Genomic DNA, 27135 nt, shown 5'->3' on the forward strand with positions numbered 1-27135 from the left:
TAGCTAGAGCTCTTCCTGCTTCCATTCCTCTTTTTTCTCACACACATCCCTCAGTGCCATTAAACCTACATATGTCAAGTGGCCAGAGGCTCATGGGACTTCAGCGTGTGTGTGTGTGTGTGTGTGTGTGTGTGTGTGTGTGTGATTGTGTGTGTGTGTGTGTGTGTGTGTGTGTGTGTGTGCGTGCGTGCGTGTGTGCGTGCATGTGAGCGTGCATGTGTGTGTGTGTGGTGTGTGTGGTGTGTGTGTGTGTGTGTGTGTGTGTGTGTGTGTGTGTGTGTGTGTGTGTGTGTGTGTGTGTGTGTGTGTGTGTGTGTGTGTGTGTGTGTGTGTGTGTGTGTTTCACTCCATCACCCCCACTATTCAAGTCCACCTCATTGACTCATCATTGAGTGGGCTCTCCAAAGCCCTATTGAGTTTATCAAGTCTTCCACAAAAAAGTCACTCCCATTCTTTCTTAGTGAAGCCAGCTACCCCCCGTACACACACACACACACACACACACACACACACACACACACACACACACACACACACACACACACACACACACACACACACACACACACACACACACACACACACACACACACACACACACACACACACACATACACTGACACACACAAGATGGCTCTGTCCCACACAAAACAGCCTCCGCTCTCCATTGAAATCCCCTTAGCAAAACGTTTTCTCCTCATCAGCATTGTGTGACTATTCAGTTTGTTAATGCGCCTGTACGAAGAAAGCCTTTTATTTGACTGTTTTGAATTTAAGCACATATATTAACTCATATATTGAGAATGACTCTTTAATTGCCTGAACAGGAGGTGAGTGTGTGTGTGTGTGTGTGTGTGTGTGTGTGTGTGTGTGTGTGTGTGTGTGTGTGTGTGTGTGTGTGTGTGTGTGTGTGTGTGTGTGTGTGTGTGTGTGTGTGTGTGCGGGGAGGGGGGTTAGGAGGCAGGAGAGAAGATGAGAGGATCTATGCTTAGGATGTAGCAAGCTTGCTTAAAGTCACAGTGTTTGCAGTATCTTGACAAGTTGACTTGTTTAATATTTGAATAAAGTAAGCCCTTGATGCTCATTCACAGACACACTCACACAGAGAGAGAGTAATTTAACACAGCACGAGTCATATCCCACACAATTGTAAATGTGGTATTTGTAGTGCGAGTGCCTTGAATGTATTTGTCCTGTTAGTGCTCCCCTTTTTAACAAAAGTGTTCAATTGGCAGGGAATGCCATTATAACAAACAGGTGAAATTATAGGTATTACAAAACATAAACCAATGCAAACAATCATCACTATTTGGCCGGAGAGTTTTGCAAAGCTTTTGTCGCTGTAAGTTGGATTATGTGTTTTGGCAAGCCGCTCACTAAAGTATTTGTTTGGTTTCCGACGTCTGTTGCTGTTATTACATGTTTTTGTTGCGGACGAGATGGTGAAAGTGGGACTGATTCCAGGCAATCTGAGACAGAGCAGTGAGAACAAATGATTTGAAAAGAGGCTCAAGCATCCAGAAACACTGTGCTTCCACACGTATGAAATGATTTCATCGCTGCTGCGAGCCAATAAATCCATATCAGGTAAAAAAGCTTCAACCACTGATTGCGTATAGCTTAACTGTGCCGGCTGATACTGGTTAGCATGGTAGGCTTTCCTGGCACCAGTGTTGAAAATAATCAATAACAGATCTCTGATTACATTAACTGGAAGGTGGATATGAAGTGAAGCTCCAACTGATGTTTATTGAATAAACTAAATCCAGTGTATCAATGTCTGCTTATGAAGGAAATATGAGCTTAAAGAGAGACGTGAATAATTTTTGGGGCTACAAGTCCTAGGGGAGCTGGTGAAGCTACTGCTGTTGTTTATCAGCACACCACACACATATTCTCTCTCTCATCTGTCTCTATCTCCTCTCTCTCGCTCTCTCTCTGTCTTATTACATTGCTTTATCCGTTTCTCTTTCTCCTCCATTATTGGCATTTTAAGCAGCTCACTAGGGAACGTGAAGCTTGTTGGGGATCGGAGGGATTTCGATGCCTTTTTCTCTGTCCTCCACCCTCCTGAACCTGAGACATGGAGCATGAGATTGTGTGAATGTGTGCGCGCTGGTGTGGGTGTGCATGTGTGCAGATGCCTGCAAGCTGACAAGGAGTGAAAGCCCAGACATATGTTAATCAGATGTTGTGATGATGGCAGAGCAGAAGGAGCGAGTGAGAGAGGCAGAGAGAGCACTGGAGGGAGGAATGAGGGGTGAAAAGAAACGAGGAGCTTTTAAATGAAAGAGAGAGAAAGAGACAGAGAGGGAGAAAGAAAGCAACCACGAAGGGAGAAGAAGAGAGGGATGTGTAGGGAAGAAATAAAGAGGAGAACAGAGAAAATGACAGGAAGTGGTGTGGTGATTCATTTTATAACTGCAAAAACCACTGCTGAGAATTGATCCAATCCATTAGTTTAACTGAATGGACTTATGCTATAAGTTTGAGGTCACTGAACAAAAATGATAAATGTTTCCTGTTGGTACAGAATACATTACACATACACAGATTAGGGATAAAAGTAAGCATTTCAAATTCATCATATAAATTAACCGTATGCAATATTTACTGATTTCAGTGTAAATGTATCTAACACATGATAATATATGACAAAATGATAGTCTAAATCAATAATCACATGCAAACTGTAATTCAATTCTAAAAAAAAAAAAGATAAAAATGTATCATTATTATTCATCTATTATTAAGATTTCTGATGCAATGCATGAATATGTTTCATAATTATTTACATACAGTTACATGTTTTTCTATTTAGGTGCCAGATGTTTTGTGATGTTAGGCCTTAACGATACAGAGAATAAATCTGAAGGATGTACAGAGGCGGGGAATTGAGAAACAGTTAAGACAGAGAAAAAGAAAAATAGATAGAAATAATTAGAAAGAGGGGAAATCCATGAGGGAGAGAAGAGAAGAACAGTGCTGGAAAGAGGAAAGATGTGGAGCATTGCTACTCAAGAGGGTTCAGAGGGGGCCAGAGAAGCAGCAGCAGACGGCTGCTCCAAATGGATTTTCCTTGTTTGTAATGAGGCTACTTCTTCTGCTGCTGCTGTGGTATGTAGTTTTTTTTTGTTTTATTTAGTGGGGGAGAAGGGGGGAGGGGGGATGCGGGGGGCAAAGACGAGTACAAAGAGAGAGCTGAGAGGTGAAAACAGTTGGAGGTGGTAAAGAGAACACAGGAAGGAGGTAGGCCCACTGAATTAAAAAGATGATTGAGAAAGAGGCTGTGAAGAGTAAGAATAATAGGAATGGAATAGTGTTAAATCGTAGATCTTTCTGATGGTGTTACGCAGAGGGAGGAGGGACGAGCGAGGAAGGAGGAGGAGGAGGAGGAGGAGGAGGAGGAGGAGGAGGAGGAGGAGGAGGGAAGGATAGATGGTGGGAGAAACAATCATTTATTGCAGGTAGTGGCGGCCAGTGAGAGGGAAAGAAATAAATGGAGCGAGGAATAGGAAGAGAGGGGAGATTTGTGATTGAAAATATTACAGCTGTTGTGTTGTAGAGGAGAAAAGTAATAGCTTGGTGGTATTCAAAAAGTCAAGCTGTTACACTGTGATGTAGGAATAAAAATAGTAGGATAAATGGAACAGCATCTGGAAAAGAATAATGATTTTTTTCAATACATACATACAAATGAACTAATTGTATTTGAACATATTCAAGCACTACAAACGAAGGATACTGGCTGCATGTTTAGTATTCATGTCGTTCATTGGCCTCCCTTTTCAAACAGTGGTTCAGAGGGTTTAAATGAGAAACATATGCAAGAGAGCTTCACCCAAGGCTAAACTCGGGTAAAGACAGTGACCTGTTTTAGCTTTTCTTTGATGTGAATTCCACGGTTCTGAACTCATATTACCTCCCCATTTCTCTTCTCCTCCTCCTTTTTATTTTCCTCTCTCTTCTCCTCTTGTATAAATTCAAACTGCTGTTGTCACTCACTATATTGGTTTCTCACTCTTGTTCTCATTTTCACTCTCTGCTCTGAAAAGGAACAGTTTGTCAGTTGACTGAGATGGACTAGATGTTTCTTCTTCTCTTCTCACTATTTTCCATATTGCACTTGGTCTTTGTGTGACGTTTTTACGGATCAGCTGATGTGTGTTTGTGTGAGTATGTAAACCTAAGTACTGTATATTCATGCATACACAATATACCACTTAAGGACACAGCTGTACATGGGATAGAGAGACTGAGCAAAAGAGAAAAGGAGGTTTAGAGGAAAGACTCTGTGGACTCTGTGTCCAAGAAAGAAAAAATAAAAGACTTGTCAATGTAATGACATGTCTTAATCTGTTGTGCCAAGATATAAAAAAAAAGATATTAAGTGTCAATACACAGGTGGTCATGACATAACACAGGAATCTGCGGCTTGGAAACTCATCCAATAAGATGAGACATGAGGAGAGAATGTGTGGAAGGGAGGAGAGGGACTGAGAGTTTATGAAAGCAAAAACAAGGGCAGAGAATGAAGCAGAGGGAGAAGTCAGAGGCAGCGCACAGATGGTGAGCTGTCAATGTCCGACTGTGTGTGTGTGTGCGTGTGTCTTTATGTATGTGTGTGTGTGTGTGTGTGTGTGTGTGTGTGTGTGTGTGTGTGTGTGTGTGTGTGTGTGTGTGTGTGTGTGTGTGTGTGTGTGTGTCATACCATGCATATTTGTGTGTGCTGCATGTATGTGGTGTGCATGTCTGCCCTTGCTTTCTTGTGTGCATCCATGCATGTGTATGTGTGTGTGTGTGTCTTTGCCCTCTGAGCGGGGAAGAGGTACTGTATGTGCGCATAGCTGTTCTTCCCAGATGGCACTGGCAAACAGACACTGCAAGGCTGGCAGAGTTGGCACAGCTACCCAATGCACAGTTGGCACCGCCAGCCACCATGCTCTCATGTACTGGGGCGAGGGTACCTGCTGCCAGCCACATAAGCTCATTGACTGACTGGCAGGCTGTCTACCAACTGACTTATTCATGTTGGTGAAGTTTCTCTGTCTTGGTTTGATCCTAAGAGTGTCCTTTCACCTTAAATGAACACAAAACCTCCTGCTTCCAGGAATTCATTGTTCAGAAGCAGCACTTCATGAATCTGTTACAGCTGCATCTCATGAAAAAACAGAGTCAAGGCATGAAGCAACATCAGATTGCCTGTCACAAGAATTCACATCACACCTTGAGCATTTTAAACGGTTTCAACTGTGCACAGCTGCATTCTAATTACACTCTGTTGATTCTATTGTTCCAGCAAAAGCTTTCATGTCTTAATTTCATTGTCAAATCATTAAAGAGTGATGTTTCTTAACACATTCCTATGATCATGCTGATCTATAGGCCTCTGCTGGCAGGTTGCCAGCACTGGAAGCTTTCCAGCACGACGGCTTGATGTTTTCTCTCCGTGTGTCGAGACAACAAGCAGATACATACAAGGCTGAATAACTACTGAGGATAAAGCGCCGCTGTGTGTGTGTTTGTTTGTGTGCATGTGGCAGATGCACAGGAATGTTTGTCTGTCTGTGTGTGGGCTTGTGTGTGTAGCGGAGTGGGAGTGGTGGTGGCAGTGCTGCATGTGTGTGTGTGTGGGTGTGGGTGTGGGTGTGGAGTGTGGACTTCATACTTCCCATGCCTTAAACAGGAAGTGTAAACTAAGCACAGATGTATTTGCGTGTGTAACTGCAATCCTCTGCTGTGTGTACACTGTGTGTGAGTGTCTATAAGTGTGTGTGCCTCTGAGGAAGCAGCTGTGCAAGCGGCAGCTTGTGCCAGGTCGGGAACACTTAAGCAGAACCGAGACACTATGTGTGTGTGTGTGTGTGTGTGTGTGTGTGTGTGTGTGTGTGTGTGTGTGTGTGTGTGTGTGTGTGTATCTCTATTCTGGAGCATATGTGTGTGCACGTGTGTGTCTGTGTTGTTGCATGTTTGTGTGTATGCTGGGGCTGGGGGAGTGTATGTGTGTGTGTGTGTGTGTGGGGGGGGGGGGTATTTTGGCCACCCATCTGTGCTAGGCTATTTCGCTACTGTTTCTGCAGGCACACACACAATCAGTCACACACACACACAGAGCACTGTGCCAGGCAAGCTGTTCACTAGCTGGCGCTGGCAACGCTCCAGAGAGAGTGGTGGCATCCATCTGTAGCACTGGAGAGCGGTTAGGCTGTGTGTCTGAGTCTGTGTGAGTCTCTATGTGTGTGTGCGTGAATTTGAGTTTATGCCACAGAAAAAACAAAAACAGTGGGATTGTCTTGATGATGCTAATAGTGGTGTCAGTGATGGGTTTAGGGACAGAGTTCAGAGTTTTACTGGTTAAAAAACTGCTGTTGTTTGTGGATGTGGGAAGGACAGTAATCTGAAGCACCTCCTGCAGGGCAAAGACTGCAACATGTTTCCTGTAGGACAGAGTTAACTTTTATTAGTTTTGAGCAAATTTTTACTGTTTATTACTAAGGCTTGTAGCCAATTAGAAATCAGACAAAAAAAAAATCTGGTTTTACATAAAATGATAAATGTTGGTACCATTACTGAAGTGCAGTCTCCTAGTTTGTTAACAACATTGAGATGCAAATAATGTTGATATCATCACCTTTACCAGTGGAATATTAAATTGAGATGATACATTTATGCATCATGCTGTAAACAAAAGACTCATCTGTTTCAAACTATGTATGTCAGAGCACCTAAAAGTAAATTATTAAACTACTGATGGTCTCAGGTATTTTCATATTGAAATGAAATACAGATAAATTGGATTCTGCTTTTAATTAATTAGCCCGATACCACCTACCACTTATGTGTCACTGATGTTTCAAAGGTTGTGTATGTCAAAGCTTTGGTGTGAACTGGTATTCTTGCCCATTTTGAGAACCTCTCTCCTCATTTGTCAGAGGACTCAGATGGCCGTCTGTCGGCTGACACAGAGGTAAGACAGTGAAAGGTGAAACGCTAACAGTAAAGAGTTGAGAAGAAAGTGTGTAATGGTTAGATGAAAGAAGACAAATACACATTGCTGACCTGGAATGGTCATGGTGGTACTGCATGTGTGTGTGTGTGTGTGTGTGCTGCCTTCGCCTCCAGCCATACTCAGTCTCTCAGAGCCATTAGCCATATCACAGACACACACACACTATGTAAGCCTGGAAATGCCCTGATGCGAGGTCACACCAACCACCACTCTCTGGCTCCCTGCTCACCAGATGTGACTAAGACCCCGTTTTAAACATCTTCTCCTGCAGGGGAGAGGAGAGGGAGGGGTGGAGAAGCAGAGGGAGCGTAAAGAGAAAAGAGAGTAGCGGTTTCAGAGAAGGGGCGGTAAGGGGTAAAGGTTTTTTTTTCTGTTTTGCAAATCTGGTTCTACTTAGCAGGCCCTGGAACACATTTCATAAATTGCAGACATATTTTTTCGGAACGGTTTTGGGGAAGATAGTTAACAGGCAGTAATTTCCAACACATGGCGACCGTCATGTGATATTTTGAAAACACAAGGCTGACGGACCGGTTCCCTCCCCCCACTGTCCCCCCAGGAACCCCCCTCCATTACTGTTAGCCTCTGCCCTCTTTTTTTCCGCGCTCATCCTCTGCCTCTCGCATTTGATTTCCCCATCTGTCTCTCATAGGTGCTTAATGTTATCTCTGATTCTCAATCTCTTGTTGTCTGTGGTCATCCATCTTTCTTTCTCTGTATCTCCACCTCTTCTTTCTTATCGTCTTCTTTCTCCTCCCTCTCTCTTAAAACTCTGTTTTCCACATGTTTCCTTAAGCTTTCACCCTGTCTGTTTTCCTACCCATCACACACAGTAACTGCACTCTAACTTAGCAAGCATTATATATCACTCCATCCACCCACCCTTATTCCATCCTTCTCTCTCGGTGCGCCTCTCTCTCCCCACATAGTAAAAAATAACTGTCATGTAAAACATGAGCGCCTTTACTGTCTGTTGAAAATTGATTTTACTCCTGAAGACAGGGATATGATTCCTTTTAGCATGGACACACACACTCACACATACAAATTGGCTGCAGAGAGAGGTTTCCATCTAGCTTATGGGGGACAAATGGTAGAAGGCAAAAAAAATACAAATTGCCACTTGGCTGTGGGTAGCGGTGTGTATCAATGTGTTTGTGCTTAGAGATAGAGTGGATGCATCACTGATTTTAAATTGTACTTGTGCTACAAGGGTTAAGCAGTTCATAGAGTGTTTGTGCACATGTCTGCACAGTATACTGTATCCCGGCACAGACAGCAGAAAAGCTTTGTGGTGATAAAACTTACAGATATAAAGATACATGGCTTACAGTGAGAGTCCCATAATGAGGTTGTTGTTGTTTACTACACAATTTTTATTTTTTTATTTTTTCTTCATTAAAAAAAAGCCAAGACTGGTAACCCACTGGCTATGTGTGAAGTATAGAAAAATAAAGCCATGTGTCGTCAGTATCCACAACATCAGGATGTATGTTGAGTATTTTGTGCGATTCCCTCTCTGTTGGCGTAGAGTCCTGCCTGGGAAAACACCCAGATTCATTGGGTTCACTTGGCCCTGTGTCAGCATGGCATCAGAAATGAACCAAACTGTATACAGGCTGGCTTCCATCAAATGTCCAAACAGAGCTCACCAAGGCTTACATCTGATTTGTATTGCTCCATTTTCCCCCCAAACGTAACATTTATATCATTATTTTGACATCATGTTGTTAATGGATGGCAATGACAGACCAGTTTTACATAAATACAATGCTTTCGAAAAATGTTTAGCAGCACCAAGCCCTACTATGGAAAAATATTTGGTTGAAATATGTTCCTACTGTAGTCTTATAATATTGAAAAAACTGTACATATCCTCAAGTTTTCTCTTCCTTTACATATCTCTGAACCTTCTACTTTACTCCTCCACTTGCTTATCTACCACACATTCCCATTGCCTTTCTTTCTTTTACAAGGTCCTGTACTTCACTTTTGCCTGGCAACAAGATGAGGCAGGAATCGGTTCGATTTGAGAGGACGCGTAACGGGCACTGTGAATCATTTTTATTGTTCCTTAACACTTTCTTCCCCCTTCTCTCTGCAAGAGAGACTTTATTTCAACAGATGGGTAAAACAGACATTACTATAAATCTATCTTTTTGAAAAAGAGTGAAGGACTTCTAATGTTATACACGGCATATGTTTTATTGTCCAGTGTGTACGTGTGTGTGTGTGTATAGTCTGAGGTGTGTTTCATTTGTGTAATTTTTGTGTTAGCATGTGCGTGTTAATGTTTGTGTGATGGAACAGATGGTGTTCAAACCTTTGTGTGTGATTGAGAAATCTCCTTATGTCTTTGCTGGCTTGAAAAAGTGTAAACACACAATGTTACACTGAGAGAAAAATATAGATATGGTGGAAGATGCAAAGAACTGTCAACCCAGATCAGGAGCAGATCTGTTTGCAAAGCTCTTGCTGTATTGTACCATCACTTTTTCGCTTTCGTTTACACGTCATATACATACTATACAGTCTATGTATTTATGATATTAGGGCAAGATAGTGTCATAATTAGCCAGAGTGACAGCAAACTACACTTACATTTAGTAAGGGACAACACAGTAGTTTCCCTGCAGTTTGTGTTTGTTGTATTGCTATATGGTTATTTGTAATGCAGTGTTGTTTAATTGAAGTTATAACAAATGTGACAAGCTTAATTATGCCTTTTTGTCATGATAAAAAAAAGTTATCACAGTGACCTTTAACCTCGACATTCCTATAGTATTAATTAGTCTCAAGGTGGAACTTGCTAGCAAGCCATATTTCAGATAATCAAATTCCCAGATATAACAAATTTCTTCATATGATAATATGGCTGGAGAGGAAAAATGTAATTTAATTAAGATTGTCAGTGTGTCCAAATAAAAATCTTGAAAAGCTCTGCCACTTGGCAAGTCAGAACAATATTAGGTGCTACCAGGTTTTCGTGTTTTTGTTTTATTCTCGTAATTTGAGAAATTACTGTCAATATCAGCCTCAAATCACAAAAATGTTTTACTAACATTAAGGCTTTCCATGAGCCCCCCATCCCACAATTAATAAAAAAAAATTAAAAATGGCATATTTTTTTTCCTGGAAGTTACTTTTAGCACTTTGATTTAACAGATCGACACCAAGAACTAAAATAGAATAACACAAAAAAGCACAGAAGCAAGCTAAATTTTGAGGGATAGAAAAACATTTGAGGTGTGATTAAAAATGTCACCAGGTGGTTGAGCAAAGCCCTTATCCAATGGAGCAACATGTAAAGTAATGATATTAGCATTGACTTCTTGAATAACAAGGACAAACCTGGCATGGAAAACTACTGTGCCAATCATTTAATTTTGCTAGGAGGCGAGATGAGGCAACAGCCACCAGTGAACTGGAACCAAAACTAGAAGAATGTGTGTTGGCAGAAGGAATAAGTGAAAGAACACAGAGCAAAAACAGGGGCAAGACAGACATGAAGAAAATGAGAGAGAAAGACAGGGAAAGCGAGAGATAGATGGGAGGAATGTAGTGAGGAAGAGCAGAAATAAGGAGAGAGAGAAGTCCAAAGAAAAGCATGATGGTGGTACTGATCTCCTCTGCATCCTGCATCTGTGTGTGTGTGTGTGTGTGTGTGTGTGTGTGTTGGTGTGTGTGTGTGTGTGTGTGTGTGTGTGTGTGTGTGTGTGTGTGTGTGTGTGTGTGTGTGTGTGTGTGCGTGCGTGCGTGCGTGCGTGCGTGTGAGTGTGTGAGTGTGCAAGAGAAAGAGAGAGAGAGAGTTGTGCTGCACTGCTTGCAGTATGTGCATGCTTCCTTGCAGCTGTGTATTTATGTATGTATTTGTGTATTTGTGTGTTTGTGGGCTTGCGGTAGGGCGTTGCATCCATACATCTTCTTGACAAGCGGGTGGAGTTTGATAGGACATGCTCTGCATACTGCTCCATCTGGCTGCCGATGACTGTGTGTGTGTATGTGTGTGTATGCAGGGTCCAAAAGAGGGGAATGATGGAAAGAGAAGAGGGGTTACGTCACTTGCATACCGATAGATTTCTCTTGTTTCTCTGTGTACTCGGCCTGAATCTCAATCTTTTCACCTGTCCCTCAACACATCCGTCCTCTCATCCTCACCATTTTAATCTCTCTCTCGTGTCTGTCCCCTGCTCCCTCTCTCCACATTTGTACCCAGCACACAGAGCAATCACCACAAGCTACTATCACACCATCTCTGTATCGCTTCATCTATTCCATTACCTATCTGTCCTGCTCCCTCTCCTCACACACTATTGTATACCGTGTGTGTGTGTGTGTGTGCGTGTGTGTGCGTGTGTGTGTGTTAGTATAACACACCCAGAGGCACCATTTTGCACAGACATTGGCATGTTGTGGACATTAGTGCTCAATTCACAGGCTTCCCACGGCTTCTTCGCCTCACGTTTTTTTCACTTCACCACCTACATATCAATGTGTGCGCTGTCTAGATTATACGTTTGCCTGTGTGTGTGCAGGACATAAGTGGGTCAGTCTATATGCATTTTTCCATTTAACTCCATAATGATGATATCTTATGTCTGACTAATACAATCTTGTGCTCACACAGGCGCCAGCGCACCGTAAATTGTTTATGTCACAGCCGCCAACTCTCGAAAATTCACCCAGCGTGATTGAAATCCATTGTCGTTTTGAAGAATAGGATTTGCCTGTGTGAAGTACTCTCGAGTGGCATATTACTGCCACTGTTATCACATCATTTTCCGGGTCTCTAACTGTACGATCATAGCGCATACATACACGCATGCAAACACACGCATACGCACAGAGGCAATTCTAGCTTATGAAGTGTGTAATAGAGATTGTTTGACCCTGTCTCCTGATGATAGATTTTGAAGTCATTGTAGTCTTTATGAATAATCTAAAATATCAAGGTTAGGCAGTGTTGTCCTCATTTCCCTGTGATTTGAATACGAAATGACCTCATAGTCTTGTGTGTGATGATGAAACCCACAAGGTTTTGATATATCATTGTATTTTTTGGCCTCAAGCTGTGGGTTAGCCAAGTCCTTTTCTGTAACATATCGAAGTGTTTCTCAGGGACCACGTTCCTTCTAGATATCATTCATTGCAACAACCTTGTTTTAGGCAAGTGATGTAACTTGCATGTAACCTTAGAAAAGGCGTGTATCACAAGTCAGCGGGGGGATAAAAATCTCCCTTCTTTGAGCTTGGCTGAAAGAAGGTATATAAGCAAGAGCGGAAGAGAGAGACAGAGAGAGAGAGAGAGAAAAGCGAAGGAAAAAAGAGAGATTTTGCAAACATTGCAAATGGGTGATGTAAGTGTGAAGACATCTTTGTGAGTGGCAGGTAGTTGTCTGGGCTTCTGTCTCATTTTGTAGGATTGCATACTGAGTCAGAGAGATAGATTGAGAGATAGATAAAAGGATTAAAGGCGTTACAAAACAACTACAATTCAACTTTTGCTTTGTTATTTTAACAGCAGGCTTTTGTACGTCTATTTGGAGATAAGAGAAGAGGTTAGCATATTCAAATTCTGATGTTTTAGTCTCAAATATTAACAAAGAGCACATGGAGTAAAGCCGAGAATTTGGTGGTTTATTCTCTCTACACAGTGCTGTTGCTGTTAGTGTAATCCTGACTTTATGTTGTCAAAGCAAATACAACTTTGTCTCTCCTGGGAGCTTATAATTCAGTCAGATATCTGTGTAATTACCTTTGACACATATGATATGATGTCTGGCTAACAATACACCCAATACATTTAATGAAGTATCATTACAGCTCTGACAGTCTCATGGGTTTCAGGCAACCCGTATTACAAATACTTGCACCGAGAGCTCTGTATGATGCTTTAGATAAAACCGCACATCAAGTAGCTGTTGTGAGACGTTAATTGCTGTCATTCATGAATACAATCATCAAAAGTTTTGGCACCTCTGCCTGCATGAAGTGCACGAGTGAATCAACAGAAATTTGAGAGGCTCTTCTGTTCCTTTATAGCTAATGGCTGCCTCTTCAACAACCGTCCTCATCCTCTTCAATCCATTAATTCCTGGACAACAGTGCTTCTGAGAAGTCGTAAAGTGAGTTAGGGAAAGTCAAAGCACTCATCACCCTTCTCCATTAAAGCTCCGCACATCAATACCTGTCCAGTCCTGGAATACCATCCATCCACTGCTTTGCCCACAATATGAAACTGACGGGGCAGTAACAGGGCTAATAAATGGACAATACATGTGCATTAAATTCAGCCATTAACCTTTAACAGATGTATTAGGCTGGGGAAGTGGCTCAACTTTGTTTTCAAGGTTGTTTAAGGATGCTTGTTCAGGTGGTGCTTTTTGAATTGAATTATGCATGAAGTAGCTTGCTATTGTTCAGCCTTGCTCTATTGCTGTAATAAAATGAGGGCTTGTCTGGCTGTTGTCTGCACATGTATTTTTATCTTTTAAAATACGCATGCCGTATCCGCTCATGAAGATGGATAGCGCCCAGTCATATGCTGTGAGCTGTTTTCAATAATGTGCTTCAGCTGTAAGATGTATTTTTATTTTTCCCAAAGACAGAGTAAATGCCTTGTGGAGGGAGTATTGCTATTGATTCAAGTGGAATAGTAATTGTTGAGTGAATAGGTGGGTGCAGCCCTTGTTGGTTAGTATGAAGCTATTGATTTTTATTCTGCTTATATGCTTTACAGGGCTCTCAATCAAATTCAAAACAGAGACGATGTTGCTTATAAATCACAAAAGCGTGTGTATGTGTGTTCGTGAGAGAGAGAGAGAACATGTTGTAGCCAGTATGAATGTGTATTTACTGTGTGCATGGATTTCATGCTAATTAATTATTTATCCTTCATCTTCTTCACCTGAGGGACTGCGGATGACTTTCAAATGCTTCCAGGGTTTATATTTCTCTCATCTCCACTAGACAACTACCATCCAATCATAACACTGACCCAGGTGTTAATCCCCAATTACAAGCCTATAACCAGCCTCATCTTTTCACACTGCCGCAGGGCCTGCAATACCACGAAGAAGTTCAGGTGGATCCAGACTTTTGTGCTTTTTTCCCCACTTAACATGTTTTACATTGTGCTTTGAATGAACTTTAAGTTTTCATTGTGACCAAATGTTCAAAGGTTTGTTTTACTTCATTTAAATGAGTTATGTCCTAAAAAGTGATGCTCTAGCCTTGTCTTAAAATATCCCCACTTTGATTAAATTTGGAAAAAGAAAGAAGAAGAAAAAGAAAATAAATTATGCTGTATTCATTGCACTCTGGGGACTGCTGGAGGTCAGTATCTGATTCCAAATTACATTGTGGTGATGTGAGTCATTTACTCTACCCATTTCCTTATCTAGTCATAAAGATGGCGGTAATTATAAAATGATTTGGATCCTAATTTGGTGTCAAACTATCTAACTATAGATTAAGTGAACTGTGCCAAAAATGACCACACAATTAGAAAAGTCAATATACAGAAATATGGAAAGAGCGAAACAATTTAAGTACAACCATGTGTGATGTGGTGACTTCTCTCTATTTAACTTGGGCTCATTAAGTATATACATGTAAGGTCTTTGTGTTTGACTGGAAAATGATGAATTACCTTGGGTCCTGTCACTCTGCCGTCTTTTTTAATGACCTTGTATTTTCATACATCAAATTTTAGGCAGGCATACAGGATATGATAGCTGGCAGCCAGAGGTAAGACTATATGTTTCCACTAGCTACTCTGCTATATCCTGAGTTTATAAAATAAATAATCCAATCCAGACTTTTTACTGTGGTGAAATTAGAGTAGTAAACCTTTTCTGGTTCTGGCCAGGTTTGGGGGATGGAGTGTGTGTGTGTGTGTGTGTGTGTGTGTGTGTGTGTGTGTGTGTGTGTGTGTGTGTGTGTGTGTGTGTGTGTGTGTGTGTGTGTGTGTGTGTGTGTGTGTGTGTGTGTGTGTGTGTGTGTGTGTGTGTGTGAAGAAATAAGTAGAAATAAGAAAGTAGAAATAAGAGAGGGAAAGAGTGAGTTACCAGAAGATCAGCACAGTGAATAGACAGTTAATGGTTTGGATAGTGTCTCTGTTCTCTCTGTCTTCTTTTCATATTGACTCTTCCTTCACCTCCATTCCTCTATTCTCTGCTTTCCTAATCACTCAGTTTTTTTCCACTAGTCTCGACTGTGTATCCATTCATGCTTCTCTCCTGCAACTTATTCAGTTTTTCTCTGCCTTTCAGTTCAATCCTCATTTGCCAAGTAAGAGCTTATTTTATAGAACGACAATGATAAGCTTAAATTTATAAATTCTCTATAACATTTTAATTTCTGAAACATTTTGCAGTAAAACCAAACAAATTGTAGACGTTTAGTCGAAACTGGATCTATCCCAGTAAGTCTAAAGGGGCCTAACTTCAAGCTGTATGGCATCTAGATTCCCAGTCCTGGTCTACATCTCCAAGTACATCCTACCAGTCCAGTTATTTATCACCATTTAACAACAAAGATGTATCCTGATAGTAGCATATTGGTTTTCAAATCACTTCAAATCACTTCAAAGCAATTGTGGAAGACCACTGAAGACGCCTGTAGAGGCAACTAGTGTTTTTGCAGAAAATAGCTAAGAAATTAATCCTCACTTTCTGTATGTCACAGTACCTCACAGTAAACCGTTAAAGCTCAGAGAATGTCATAGCCATGAAGCTTCATGGTGTAATCACCATGTATGTATATCTTGTATACTTCCTGTGACATGATTTATTGTTTCATTCAGTTACACTATATTCCTTCCACTTATTCCTCAAAGGGTCAAAATGCAGAATAAACAAAAGTGACCTAAACGTTCTGGAAATGGAGTTATGGGCGCTCCGTATTTAGAATTTCAGTGACATTTCCATCTCTCACTCGCCTGCCTACTAAAGCTGAGCTAGCGTGACTAAAATACTTAGTCACAGTGCACCTCAGCAGCAGCGAGGCAGAGTGTTACTGAGGCTTGGACCAAGCTAACAGGCTTAGGCCATCCTGTCTCTTTCACATCAGTATTTCTCTTTCATTTCACCTAAACTTAACACTATGGATCCAAACAGTCTGCAGAGAGTAACACTATCATTTATGTGTCTTCTATTGCATAGACTTTACACATTTAAGTCCACAAACATTGAGGGAATATATGCAAATAGACGTAGTTGCATGCAAACTATAACGGCGTGCATATTCATCAAGCAAAAATACACTCAAACAAACACAGAGTGTTTGATGTCTCTTTCATGAAAATAATGTCAGGGACCACCCTGTTTCTGATACATGCACCCTTACTACTCTGATTACAGAGAGTGTGTGCCTTTACTGTGCATTTGTTTGTGTGTAAATCTTTGAGTCAAGGCACATGGATTCACTCCATGATACAGCTATGTGATCCCAATGTCAAAGATAGTACTTTTGTTTCTCTAGCGGCTCCTCCCTTCCCTCCTCTGTCTTGCCTGCACCCTTTTTCCCCTCTTTGCCATTATTCTAATCTTTCACAATGTGCCACAGTGTCAGTTGATGACAGTCTGTTGACTCTGTGATACTGTTGGTTTGTTTCTGCAGTTGTTGAGAGAAGCTGTGTATCTTATCCTGCAGTGTATGGGCTCAGCCCTCGTGCCAGTGCAAGACTCTAATAACGTCTTGTTGTTGTTCTCAGACATTTGATGTGGTCAGTTATCTGCTAAACACAAAGCAACTGAATTAGGTCCAAATAGGCGTATCATAAAAGAAATATTATGTTTTGATAATGTTCGAAATTCCTCATGAGTAGCGTGAGTATATGCATACGATGCGTCTAATCTGAAGTGTGGAATAATTTCAATTTAAGAAGTGAAGAATAAAACAGGAGCATGTTAGTTTGTGTTTCTGCAATCTGAAATTAGCTCATTGACTAGTTGGTTGTATTCTGTTACTGTCCTCAACAGATGTGAGTATAGTATCCAGAAATACAGGCATTAGGAGAGTGTGTGTGTGCGTGTGTGTGTGCGTGTGTGTGTGTGTATGTGTGTGTGTGCGCGTGCGTGCGTGCGTGTGTGTGTGTAATGAGCACTACGGTCGTTAGCAGAGGAGGGGGGTTTGCTGTGTCGCCGTTCTGTACAGCGGGCACGCAGGATGGCACAGATGGTGGTGGAATGAGACCCGTACTCGCTGCAGATTTATGCTCCTGTTTGTCTGTGAATCTCTCCTTTCTCTCCTCTCATTTCTCATTTGACAGTCTGAGCATATGCATCAGTGTCATTGTGGCCAGATACACAGACATATGATGTGGTGAGCCTGAGCCATCTATTTCCAGATCTAGTCTGTCTCATGTACCTCACAGGCGCTTTGTTATCAAATTAAATCCTGCTGCTGTTTTACGTCAAGTTATGACATAGTTCATGTCTAGGCACACAGATGTGGAAAGTGTTGCCTTGAACTGCAGCTTATTTCCTATGTTAAGCTATATGACCGTGTTATGTTTCTTACATTGTTATAATCTTCCCCATGTCTTCTTTGTCTTCCTTTCAGATCGCACTGGGAAGCGCTCCACCATGCCCGACTCACCTGCGGACGTCAAGACACAGTCCAGGTTGACCCCCCCTACCATGCCGCCCCCACCCAGCACACAAGGAGCACCCCGCAACAGCTCCTACACCCCCACCACATGTGAGTAAAGCAAGATTTATAGCTCTGCATTAAGAGGTTATGGCAGCAACAGAGATATCTTGTAAGGCTGCAAAAACTGTTGAGCAAAAAATGTTGTCTCCAACAGTACAAGTTTCCAGAAGTGCAAGTAACATCAAACAAGCTACTGTATAGGAAGGCAAAGTAATCTTCTGCATACCGTAACACACATCTAGCAAAACTACTGCTTGCTGTGACCATCACTCTCTGTCACAAAGTGAATAAAAGACTGTAAACACAATGAATGTGGAGTATATAATTAAAACACCATAGAAACTGATGATGTACTATACATCCATATAATTAGGGACAGACTAATCTGGCTTTCTTAGTGGATTTCTAAGTGGATTAGGTACCAACATAACCAATCATTAAACCAACCATAAAATATAGTTTCTGTGTTCTACAACAACATAAATGTCAGTGTTTCCACTGCTAGTTACATTCATTTAGTAAAAACAGACCACCAACTCAGCAACCCTGACCTTATCTTACCTTACATAAAAAGAATTCCTTAGGCATTCTATACAATGAAGAATAGATATTGTAAATGTGGGGAGAGAGAGCTCAGATATTGATTGATGATCAGTATCAGCAGATACGCTGCACTGTGGTATTGGAATCTGTATGAAGAGAAGAAAAGTTAAGGAGATGTGCATCCCTGCATATAATACAATGGTGGTAGTCTCGGCAGGTGCTTTGTGAGGCTGAACTATAAATCAATTCCAAAGTGAAGACAGGACGCTGTACATCAGACCGCAGAAATTCCACCTTAAATCACACATGGAAAATACACAGCAGCACACACTAAAACTGATCAGATACACCTGCGCTCACACATGGGAAGACATTAGTAAACCCTAACCCCAAAATACCATCAGCATAACAAGTTGCATTAAGCCTTTTCAAATTGCAGTCATTCCCGACAACTCCCCCCAACAAATTCATTAACACCCATGCTTACAAACCATTGGAGCTTTGCCATGACGTGCACATAGCCTGTGACGAGCAAATTACACCCCAGTATTCACTTAGAAGTGCATACTTAACCACTTGCATGAAGAGCACTAGAATCAAATAATCAAAGGCCTTGCCGTTCAAAATAGAGCTCAGAGCCCTCAAGTCTGTGTTAATGGTGCTGGTTCTCTTCAACAGAGGCATTATTTTAGTCTTGTTCAATCACTTACTCTCTCTGTCTTAGTCTCTGGTATTTACTTTCTCCCTCTCTTTTTGTATCTGTCTCTCCCTCTCTCTCCCTCTCTCCCAAACACTCACACTCCACAATTAACGTCGGGGCTTCCGTGCGATGAGGGAGGAAAGGCCCAGCTCTCTCATTACGCATGCTGAAGGTTTTAACAAAGCAGTATGCTTTGATTTCCACCCGACGTAATTGTTACCAGATGCAGTTTGAGTATCTCGTCTCTCTCCTCTCTTTACAGTGGCGGCTTTGGACGGCAGCCAGAGGGGGAGTGAGTGGATCGCTAGTCAAAACCTAATCTCATTAGAGAAAAAGCTTTATGCTGCCTTGTATCTCTTTGTACACCAACTCCCCCATCACACACATAGACACGCACACACACAGAGCTCCCGTGCTCTTGCACGACAGGGGGTCACACTGTCCCTGCTTGTTTAGACTGCAGGGAGGGAGGGAAAGTAAGGAGGTGCAGAGAGGCAACATGTCTCCAAATGCAGAAATATGTTTTTTATGGGAGGATGCCGCAAAGGATCAAACACATAGCGATGATTGGAAACAAATGTTGAGGATTGCGAATGTTTTTGAGGGGATGTAAATCATTTCAAATCAGTGGTTAGGTCTCCACGAAGCTGACCTATGTTGTTTTCTTTGTTGGTGATTGTTAAAGGCACACTCCAGATTTTAGCTTATTTTTGGTGTTTTGTATATAGCAAGAGAGAAAAGGCAGTGATACTTTTGCACAACACTGTATTTCTATGTAAATTATATTCATCAACAATTATGACTTTTAACAGCTTATAAAGTATCAATATTTGTCATTTTGCTGTATGTTCTCTTAACAGTATTCTTTGTCTTTGTCTCAATCAGTAACCAACGGCAGTAGCCACTCTCCTACGGCGCTGAACGGTGCTCCGTCACCTCCTAACGGCTACAGTAATGGTCCAAGCTCCTCCTCATCATCATCGCTGGCCAACCAGCAGCTCCCGCCAGCCTGCGGTGCCCGACAGCTTAGCAAGCTCAAGCGTTTCCTCACAACTCTACAACAGTTTGGCAATGACATCTCACCTGAAATTGGCGAGCGGGTTCGCACACTAGTGCTGGGCCTAGTGGTGAGTAGCTACTCTGTATGAAAGCTTTAGATCAAAGGGCTTCTAGAGTGAAAGTTGACACCAGGCCTTAAGTTAGCAGCAATATAGTAAGTGAATCAATTAGTATGTTATTTGAGAAAAATGTGTTCTGCATGCCTGCAGTACCAGATGGAAGAGGTTTACTGAATCACGGAAGTTTAAATAGTTTGGGGTTAGTTGTCAGTCACAGGGAAGAATGACTTTGAAGTACCACTGATTATGAAATCTCCCTGGGGATTTTTTAAGCCTTTTATTACCTTATGTCAGAAACCTCACCCACCTGGTCCTTTAGACATTATAGTAAAATAAACACTTAGAGAGATTTTCAAATCTCGGCCTCCTGAGTTGACATCCATCAGTACTTTGCAGCCCATTCTTCAGTGTAACACAGCGGCTGGTGAATCTAATGTAGTATGTTCAAACCAGAAGACTACCGTCTTGATTTACCTGATCCACTATATATTAAACTGTATTACATTTATTTAAACAAAGCGCAACATAGTGTATGCAACAACATGGAAAACTAGGGGCGGAGGGCAATAAGGATCAGACTTCTTACTTTAACACCAGACTGCAACACAACAGAACAAAACTGAAAGTGTAAAAAAAAAAAAAAGTGTTTTCTTCACTTGAGGGTCTGCATTACTAATACTGCAAAAATACTTATCAAGCCTGCAAACATCAAGATACATATTTCCAACAGAGATTTGATAAGACGGATGTGTTTTTCCAGCTTAGCTGACATGGTTATATCAAGGCTGTATCATCGAGAGCAGTTGGTATAAAATACATGTGCAAATCTAAAGATTTACCACACGTCTTTGTGATCTGTGGAAATTTGAGCATAACAAGCAGGGGAATACAGAAATAGTGATTGAATGTTGTGCAGCAAGGAGGAGGAGGAGGCGGAGGAGATGGGGGGAGGAATTTTTTTAATTAACCACACAGAGCATAGCCTCTTTTCGGCTTCACTATGTTTATTTTTCTCACCGTCTGTATATGCACATGCCTCTCCTGTGTCCTTTTGGCTTGCATACCTCCCTCCCACATTTCTCTCTCCCCCCTCTTCCTCTCTCGCTCACTGTCTCTCTGTCCCTCCCCCTGCCTTATTGAAAAGAGTGACACCGTTAATTAGCTAGTTGTGTGCCGGGGAGAGGGACAGAGAAAGACTCAGGAGGTTTCACTAGCTGTCAAGAACAGCCCCTACGCAATCTGGGCGAACAGATGTAAGGCTGAATGTAACAAAATTCAGGTCTGGGAAATAACGCAGAGTGTGGGGAGGAAAAATAATATCTTCTCCTTTTTTATGTTCTCTGTCTTGCTTGATTTTTTTTTTCTTGTTTGTATTTTAGCTTGTTATATAGAAGATTCTTCTCCCATGTGCATGCTAACCTCTTTCTCCCTCTTTTTTACTCCTTCACTATTCTCTGCATCTTGGGAATACTTCATGTTGAAAATTAAAAATAGTGTTGTTGCTGTCTTGTCGTGACATCAATGCAAGTTAGAAGAAGGAGAGACAGAAACTAGCCTTTGTTTGGGTGTAGAGGGTTGACAAACTGAAATATGTAACCCACTTTTGACCTCCCATGGCTCCAAACACACACTCATACACACCTCTTGTTTGCAACCATAGAAAACATTCAAATACCTACTCACAATAAATATATTACCCCATTCCTGTCTACTGCATATTTGTCTGATCCACCACATGCTACTGTAATGTATTTTGGTCATTTTGATCAATCCAAACAAAGTTCAGTTACAAAAACAGATGTTTAATTTCTCAACATCATGTTAAAAACATGTATTATTTTACTGGTAATTAATTAGCGTATACACTGCAAGAATCACCCATCTTGAGTTTTGTCAGCTACTATGAACATAACAAATGAGAAGATTTCTGTGTATCTTTGTATAAAAATCAACAAAAATTACCTCAAACCATTCTACTGTTGTAAATTAAATGGATATGTAGGTAGTTAGTTATTAAAATAATCCAATAATAATCAAATTCATGTATCAACATCCACCAACACTCATATTCACACCCATGTTCAAAAAGAGCACACTTGGTAAAAACTTAAACACATTTGTCCCTCATGCAGCATGTTTTTCTCTTGACGATGTGACTCAACTCCTGCATGTGTATTTGTTTTGTTAATTGAGGGAGATGTGTGTCTTTGTTTTCTGTGGGTCTTTCACTGTGGCCTGCAGCATATGCTTCCTATTACAAAACCCGAAACATTCACTCCAGGCCAGGATATAGCTTAGCTTCCAAAAAGTAATATTATCACGTAATGCCTTCCACATGGATTCATGTGTTTTCTCTCTGTCTCTCCCTCTCCTCCAGAATTCCACACTAACCATCGAAGAATTTCACTCCAAGCTCCAAGAAGCCACCAACTTCCCCCTGCGACCTTTTGTCATACCCTTTCTGAAGGTAGATATTTTGAATATGCAGTTTCTACAGAAGGTTTGCCTGCCTGCCTGTCTGATCTGACCAAATCTGGAAAACAGTTAACAAGCCCAGACCCAGATGTGCATACTTATATTCATGATATCTCTCCCTATTATTGTGTGGTATCTTTGCATCTTTATCGCTGTCTTGTATCTAACCTTCACTTCTTTCCTTCGTGCTTCTTACTCAGTTTCTCAGCAGTTTCACAAGACACTGGCTTTCTCATTCTGTCTCTCGCATCGTGTTTTTTTTGTCTTGTTTTTTTAACTTGCTCTTGCTCAATCTGTTTCTCCCTTCTAAAATATTAAACCTAGCATAAGTCATTTCAGTGCTGAGGTTGATCTGCCTCTTTTTAGCTCTCTCTTTTTATCCAGCAACTTTATACAGAATCTGTCTGTGTAATATTTCAACTGAAAAGAAGGTTGTCTTTTTTAAAGAAACTTACTTAACGTGTGCCGGAAGGGAGCAAAATGAGTGTGGTTTTGTGCTTCTTTGCATGAACAACGTCCCCTTTCATACACTCCTTTTCAGCCTCCTCCTCCTGCTTCTCTCAGGCTTGTTTTGTCATCGATTGTTCATCCCGCAAAGCCACATCTTCCCATTTTCAGTCATTCGCATGACATTACCAGTGGCAGGAGCTCTCTCTTAAGCACTGGTGCCTTTGCTTCAGCCCATTTGTCACAGGTCACCCTGTTTTAGTCACAATAGTGAACCGTATATCTCTTTATTCTAGTCTCAGAGATAAAAATGAAGAGGGATTGTAACTCCAGGTGAAATAGTCTTAAGGCGAGAGTGGTACTGGTGGTATGATTTGTTTTGGTAGTCAAAGATGACAAATGGGACTTGGGTTTATATTGAGGGATGTACTGCCTACGTTAAGATCAAGTTATGGGGTCTAGGTGAAGCAGAGATCAATATCAGCCCTGTATTGAAAGAGCAGAGACAAGCCTAACATTTAACACAAAGCTCATTTGTTTCTATTACACACCTCTGGAAAGACTCTTTCACATTCTCAGTTTCTTTCCACCTGTTTTTTTCCTCTTTCCCACCTCAATCCTCTCCTGTTTCTCTCTCTACCTCTTCTGTTTGTGCCTGAGTGACAGGTATGAGGGAGGCTAAATGTTATTTATGAAAACAAGACAGTTGGTCCGCCCTGAACATGAGTCATCTCACTTTACTTTGTCTGTGTGCACATGCATGTGTACATTTGCAGATGTGTGCAAGTCTGAATTGACATTCACAAGCCTGTATTATCCACTGAGGTTCTGCGTGGATGTGGGCAGCAGAAATTGGTCCCATTAGAACCGCCAGTTAACAACACAAACAGGGACTTTGTGTCCTCCCTTTTTTTTTAACCTACATCCCTCCTTTATTCTTAAGTTTTCTTCCTCCTTCTCTCTCTTCACCTTCTTATTCAATCTTCCTTCATATCTTTATCCCTTTCCTGTCTCTGTTTATGTGTCGTTCTCCATTCATCCATCCATCCTCCTGTCCCTCCTTCCCTTCTCCTCTCCTCGCCAGATGGTTAGTGTATCACTGGGATGGCTGCGGAATCAAAGATGCAACTGTTTTTTCCCCCTCCATCGCTACTTCTCTGCCTCTCTCTCTCCCCAGTCTAATTTTAGTGTCTACCCACTGCGGGGCCTTTAATGCCAGCTACCATATGGTAGCAGAGAGCTGTTGGAGGTGTGGGGGAGCTTTTATAGGTGCGTAGAAGCACAGCTGCAACAATGCGCGTCAGGGCTCAGAGTTTTTCATTACGCTAATGTTAGATCAAGTCGACCCCTTCAATCCCCCCCACCCCCACCCAAACCCACTCAACTCCTTTCCCCTTCTCTTAATACTAAACCACAAATTGGTTGGGACTCTTTACTGGAAGGAGGCAATCATAAACCACACAGCGCCAGTGACGTGATGTGTTGGCGGGTCGCCCGCCACATGAGACAACAGGCTAACAAAGTAACAATGTTTCTCTGTTTTTAAGTTAAAGGTGTGCTTTTTTAAGTTTGCTCTTGTCTTGGTTGTCAAGTGTTTTGTTTTTCTTGTGTTGTGTTGAAGTGTCAGGAGTGCTGCGAGTGGGAGCCACAAGAATAAACACATTTAACTAAGCAGAGAGAGAGTTGTGATAGGAAATAATTGAAATAGGACAATACAGACATGCAAAAACTAAGTCACCTAGATTCTCCACCAATGGAAAATTACACAAAAACAGAAAGATGATGAAGTGCAGCATATCCTGAACGTGGCACAGTCTGAATAGTTTTTTTGGCACCGTTTGACAAAATGACAGATCCAGTATTTTCACTATAAATCATCCTTGCAGGATTTTAGCTGTGGCTGCTGAAAAACTACTTGAAATCTTCCTTTTATGCAAGTGCAGATGTTGGTTACCGTAACTACACAGAAGCAGAGGCAAATCACCACACTTTATCATATGAAAAATTATCCGGTCTCTTCAGTGGTCTGCATTTCTTGACTCAGTCTTTTTGTTAATGCATCCCACATCTCCGGCAATTAGAATGACCTCTAATAAATGAAAGATGAGTTCACCAGGGTCAAAGCAATCTATTTAATGCTCTTTTTTCAGAGGGTAATTACGATCATAAACTATTAACGGACCATTAACTCGGGCAGGTAAATTGAAGGCCACCGCCTGGCATTTCTTTTACTACAGCCAGTTACTGGAGAGGGATATTCGTATGATTATGAAACATAAATACTCCTTAAAAACTCATAGCTGCGTTTTAGTAGTAAGTAATTATTATTTTTTTATGCAGTTGGCAAAGACATGATTGAATGGTCAAAGAAATAGAAGCAAATCTAACAGCTAATTTAGGACAGGAGGGGAAAAAGAATAGAGTGAATAAAAGCCTATAACATGAGAAGATTATACTGTAAGAATGGGAAACAATAAGTAAAGACAAAAGCAAAGCGAGAGACTTAGAGAGAGATTAAGTTGAGGACAAAACAAAGATTAAGACACTAAAAACTTACAAAGATGGCCCCTCCAAAGGCTCCTGTGATGTACCTTGCCAAAATAGCCCCCGTTCTCATTCTGAACCTCACTGACGCAACACTTTCATCTTCTTGCTTCAAAATGCACCCCATCAGATGTCTTTGAAGTCAATGCTCATACCTGCATGATCCTGTAACTCCGCACAAGAAAGCAGACCCCCTTGTTATGTCAAAGAGATTCAAAATAGCTACTGTTTCTTTGAAAAATGAATGTATATGCCAAAGAGAAACTCTTTTGGGTGTTAATATATACAGTCTATGGTGTTAATGCACTCTTGGATCACAGGAAGTGGCAGTGGTTCAGTGGTAATGAGCAAACACAGGAGAAAGTGGATCTCTTGTTACCTCAAATTGATGTTTTTGGAATTTTAAGGCAGTAAGAAGAATCTTTAATCATAACATTACGTTTGTATTTTTTGAGTTTGAGGCTTTCTGTTCTCTCTGAAGGATAGTAGCTGTTTATGTTTTATTAAATATGTATGATTTGATGATGACAATGGTAAATATTTTGGGGGTTCTGGTGGGGACTCCCTAAAAATATAAAGAATATCCAGCACTTCCTCTTCTATGTGCTTCTATATGTCGTTATTAACAGTCCAATTAGCAACTTGAGCCAGTCTAGACGACATTTTGGCTAATCTCTATTAACAGCTAATAAAAAGCTAAATCATTTTCAGATGATAGCCAATGGATTTCAGGATTGCTCTCGGGCAATTTTCTCTGCTGTCTTTGCTCTCCACACTACTGTTTACCTGCATGCATCCACAGCCTGCTCAAACCTGATTGGTTAATACTACTTGGACTACAAATGGAAAACAGAATGGTTTTGGTACCAAAATCTTGTCCCATGGCCTACATATTATGCATTCATATGCAGATATGTGTTTATAGTGGTTACCTTTGAAGCGACACAACTGCTTTTGCATTTGGGTATTTTTTGCAGTTTCCACTTCAAGATGTTTGACACATTTTTAATACAAACAGCTCAGCTCAGAATCTGACAGATTATTGTTACTGTTTCCCAAATTAGCAAAAAAGCTAAAAGCCTCTTAGAAAGAGGAGTGAGTGACTAAGCAAGTGACTTGCTTATGGTTTTACATTTTTTGAAAGGCAAAAAGGTAGATGAAATATTTATATTCTTGCTTTTCTTCCCAGGATACAACAAACGGATGTCAGTATTTTCTATAGCACACATTTGTTATATTTCATTTACTGTTTTCATCTGTAGGCCAACCTGCCACTCCTTCAGAGGGAGCTCCTTCACTGTGCAAGGCTGGCGAAGCAGAACCCAGCACAATACCTGGCCCAGCACGAGCAGCTGCTCCTGGACACCAGCACCACCTCCCCAGTAGACTCCTCTGAACTCCTGCTGGACGTCAACGAAAACGGCAAGAGAAGGACACCAGACAGGTAGATGAATCAGAAAATGGGGACCAATTTGGAATTATGATTTTGATATTTTGTGAGTCTAAAATTGGGATTGGATCATTACGGGTGGGAATGTTGACTTTATGCAACTACCAGCTCCAAACATTAAAGCAGCTGATGCTTTTTACTCCTCTATTATTTGAACTCATGCATTAATCCCTTTGAGTCTACTGGCATCCCA

General features: G+C 41.3%; 1 protein-coding gene across 1 annotated transcript in view; it reads left to right on the forward strand.

Annotated features, from left to right (window-relative positions):
• runx1t1 (RUNX1 partner transcriptional co-repressor 1) overlaps nt 1-27135 on the forward strand; it is a 53946-nt gene that overhangs the window by 16319 nt on the left and 10492 nt on the right. The window contains exons 2-5 of the mRNA XM_062435592.1: nt 17576-17713; nt 19794-20035; nt 22404-22493; nt 26755-26936. Coding sequence (XP_062291576.1) covers nt 17576-17713; nt 19794-20035; nt 22404-22493; nt 26755-26936 — 652 coding nt within the window. The remainder of the gene's footprint in view (nt 1-17575; nt 17714-19793; nt 20036-22403; nt 22494-26754; nt 26937-27135) is intronic.

Source organism: Scomber scombrus, chromosome 16 (genome assembly GCF_963691925.1).
Source record: "Scomber scombrus chromosome 16, fScoSco1.1, whole genome shotgun sequence".
In the NCBI taxonomy this organism is placed as follows: domain Eukaryota; kingdom Metazoa; phylum Chordata; class Actinopteri; order Scombriformes; family Scombridae; genus Scomber; species Scomber scombrus.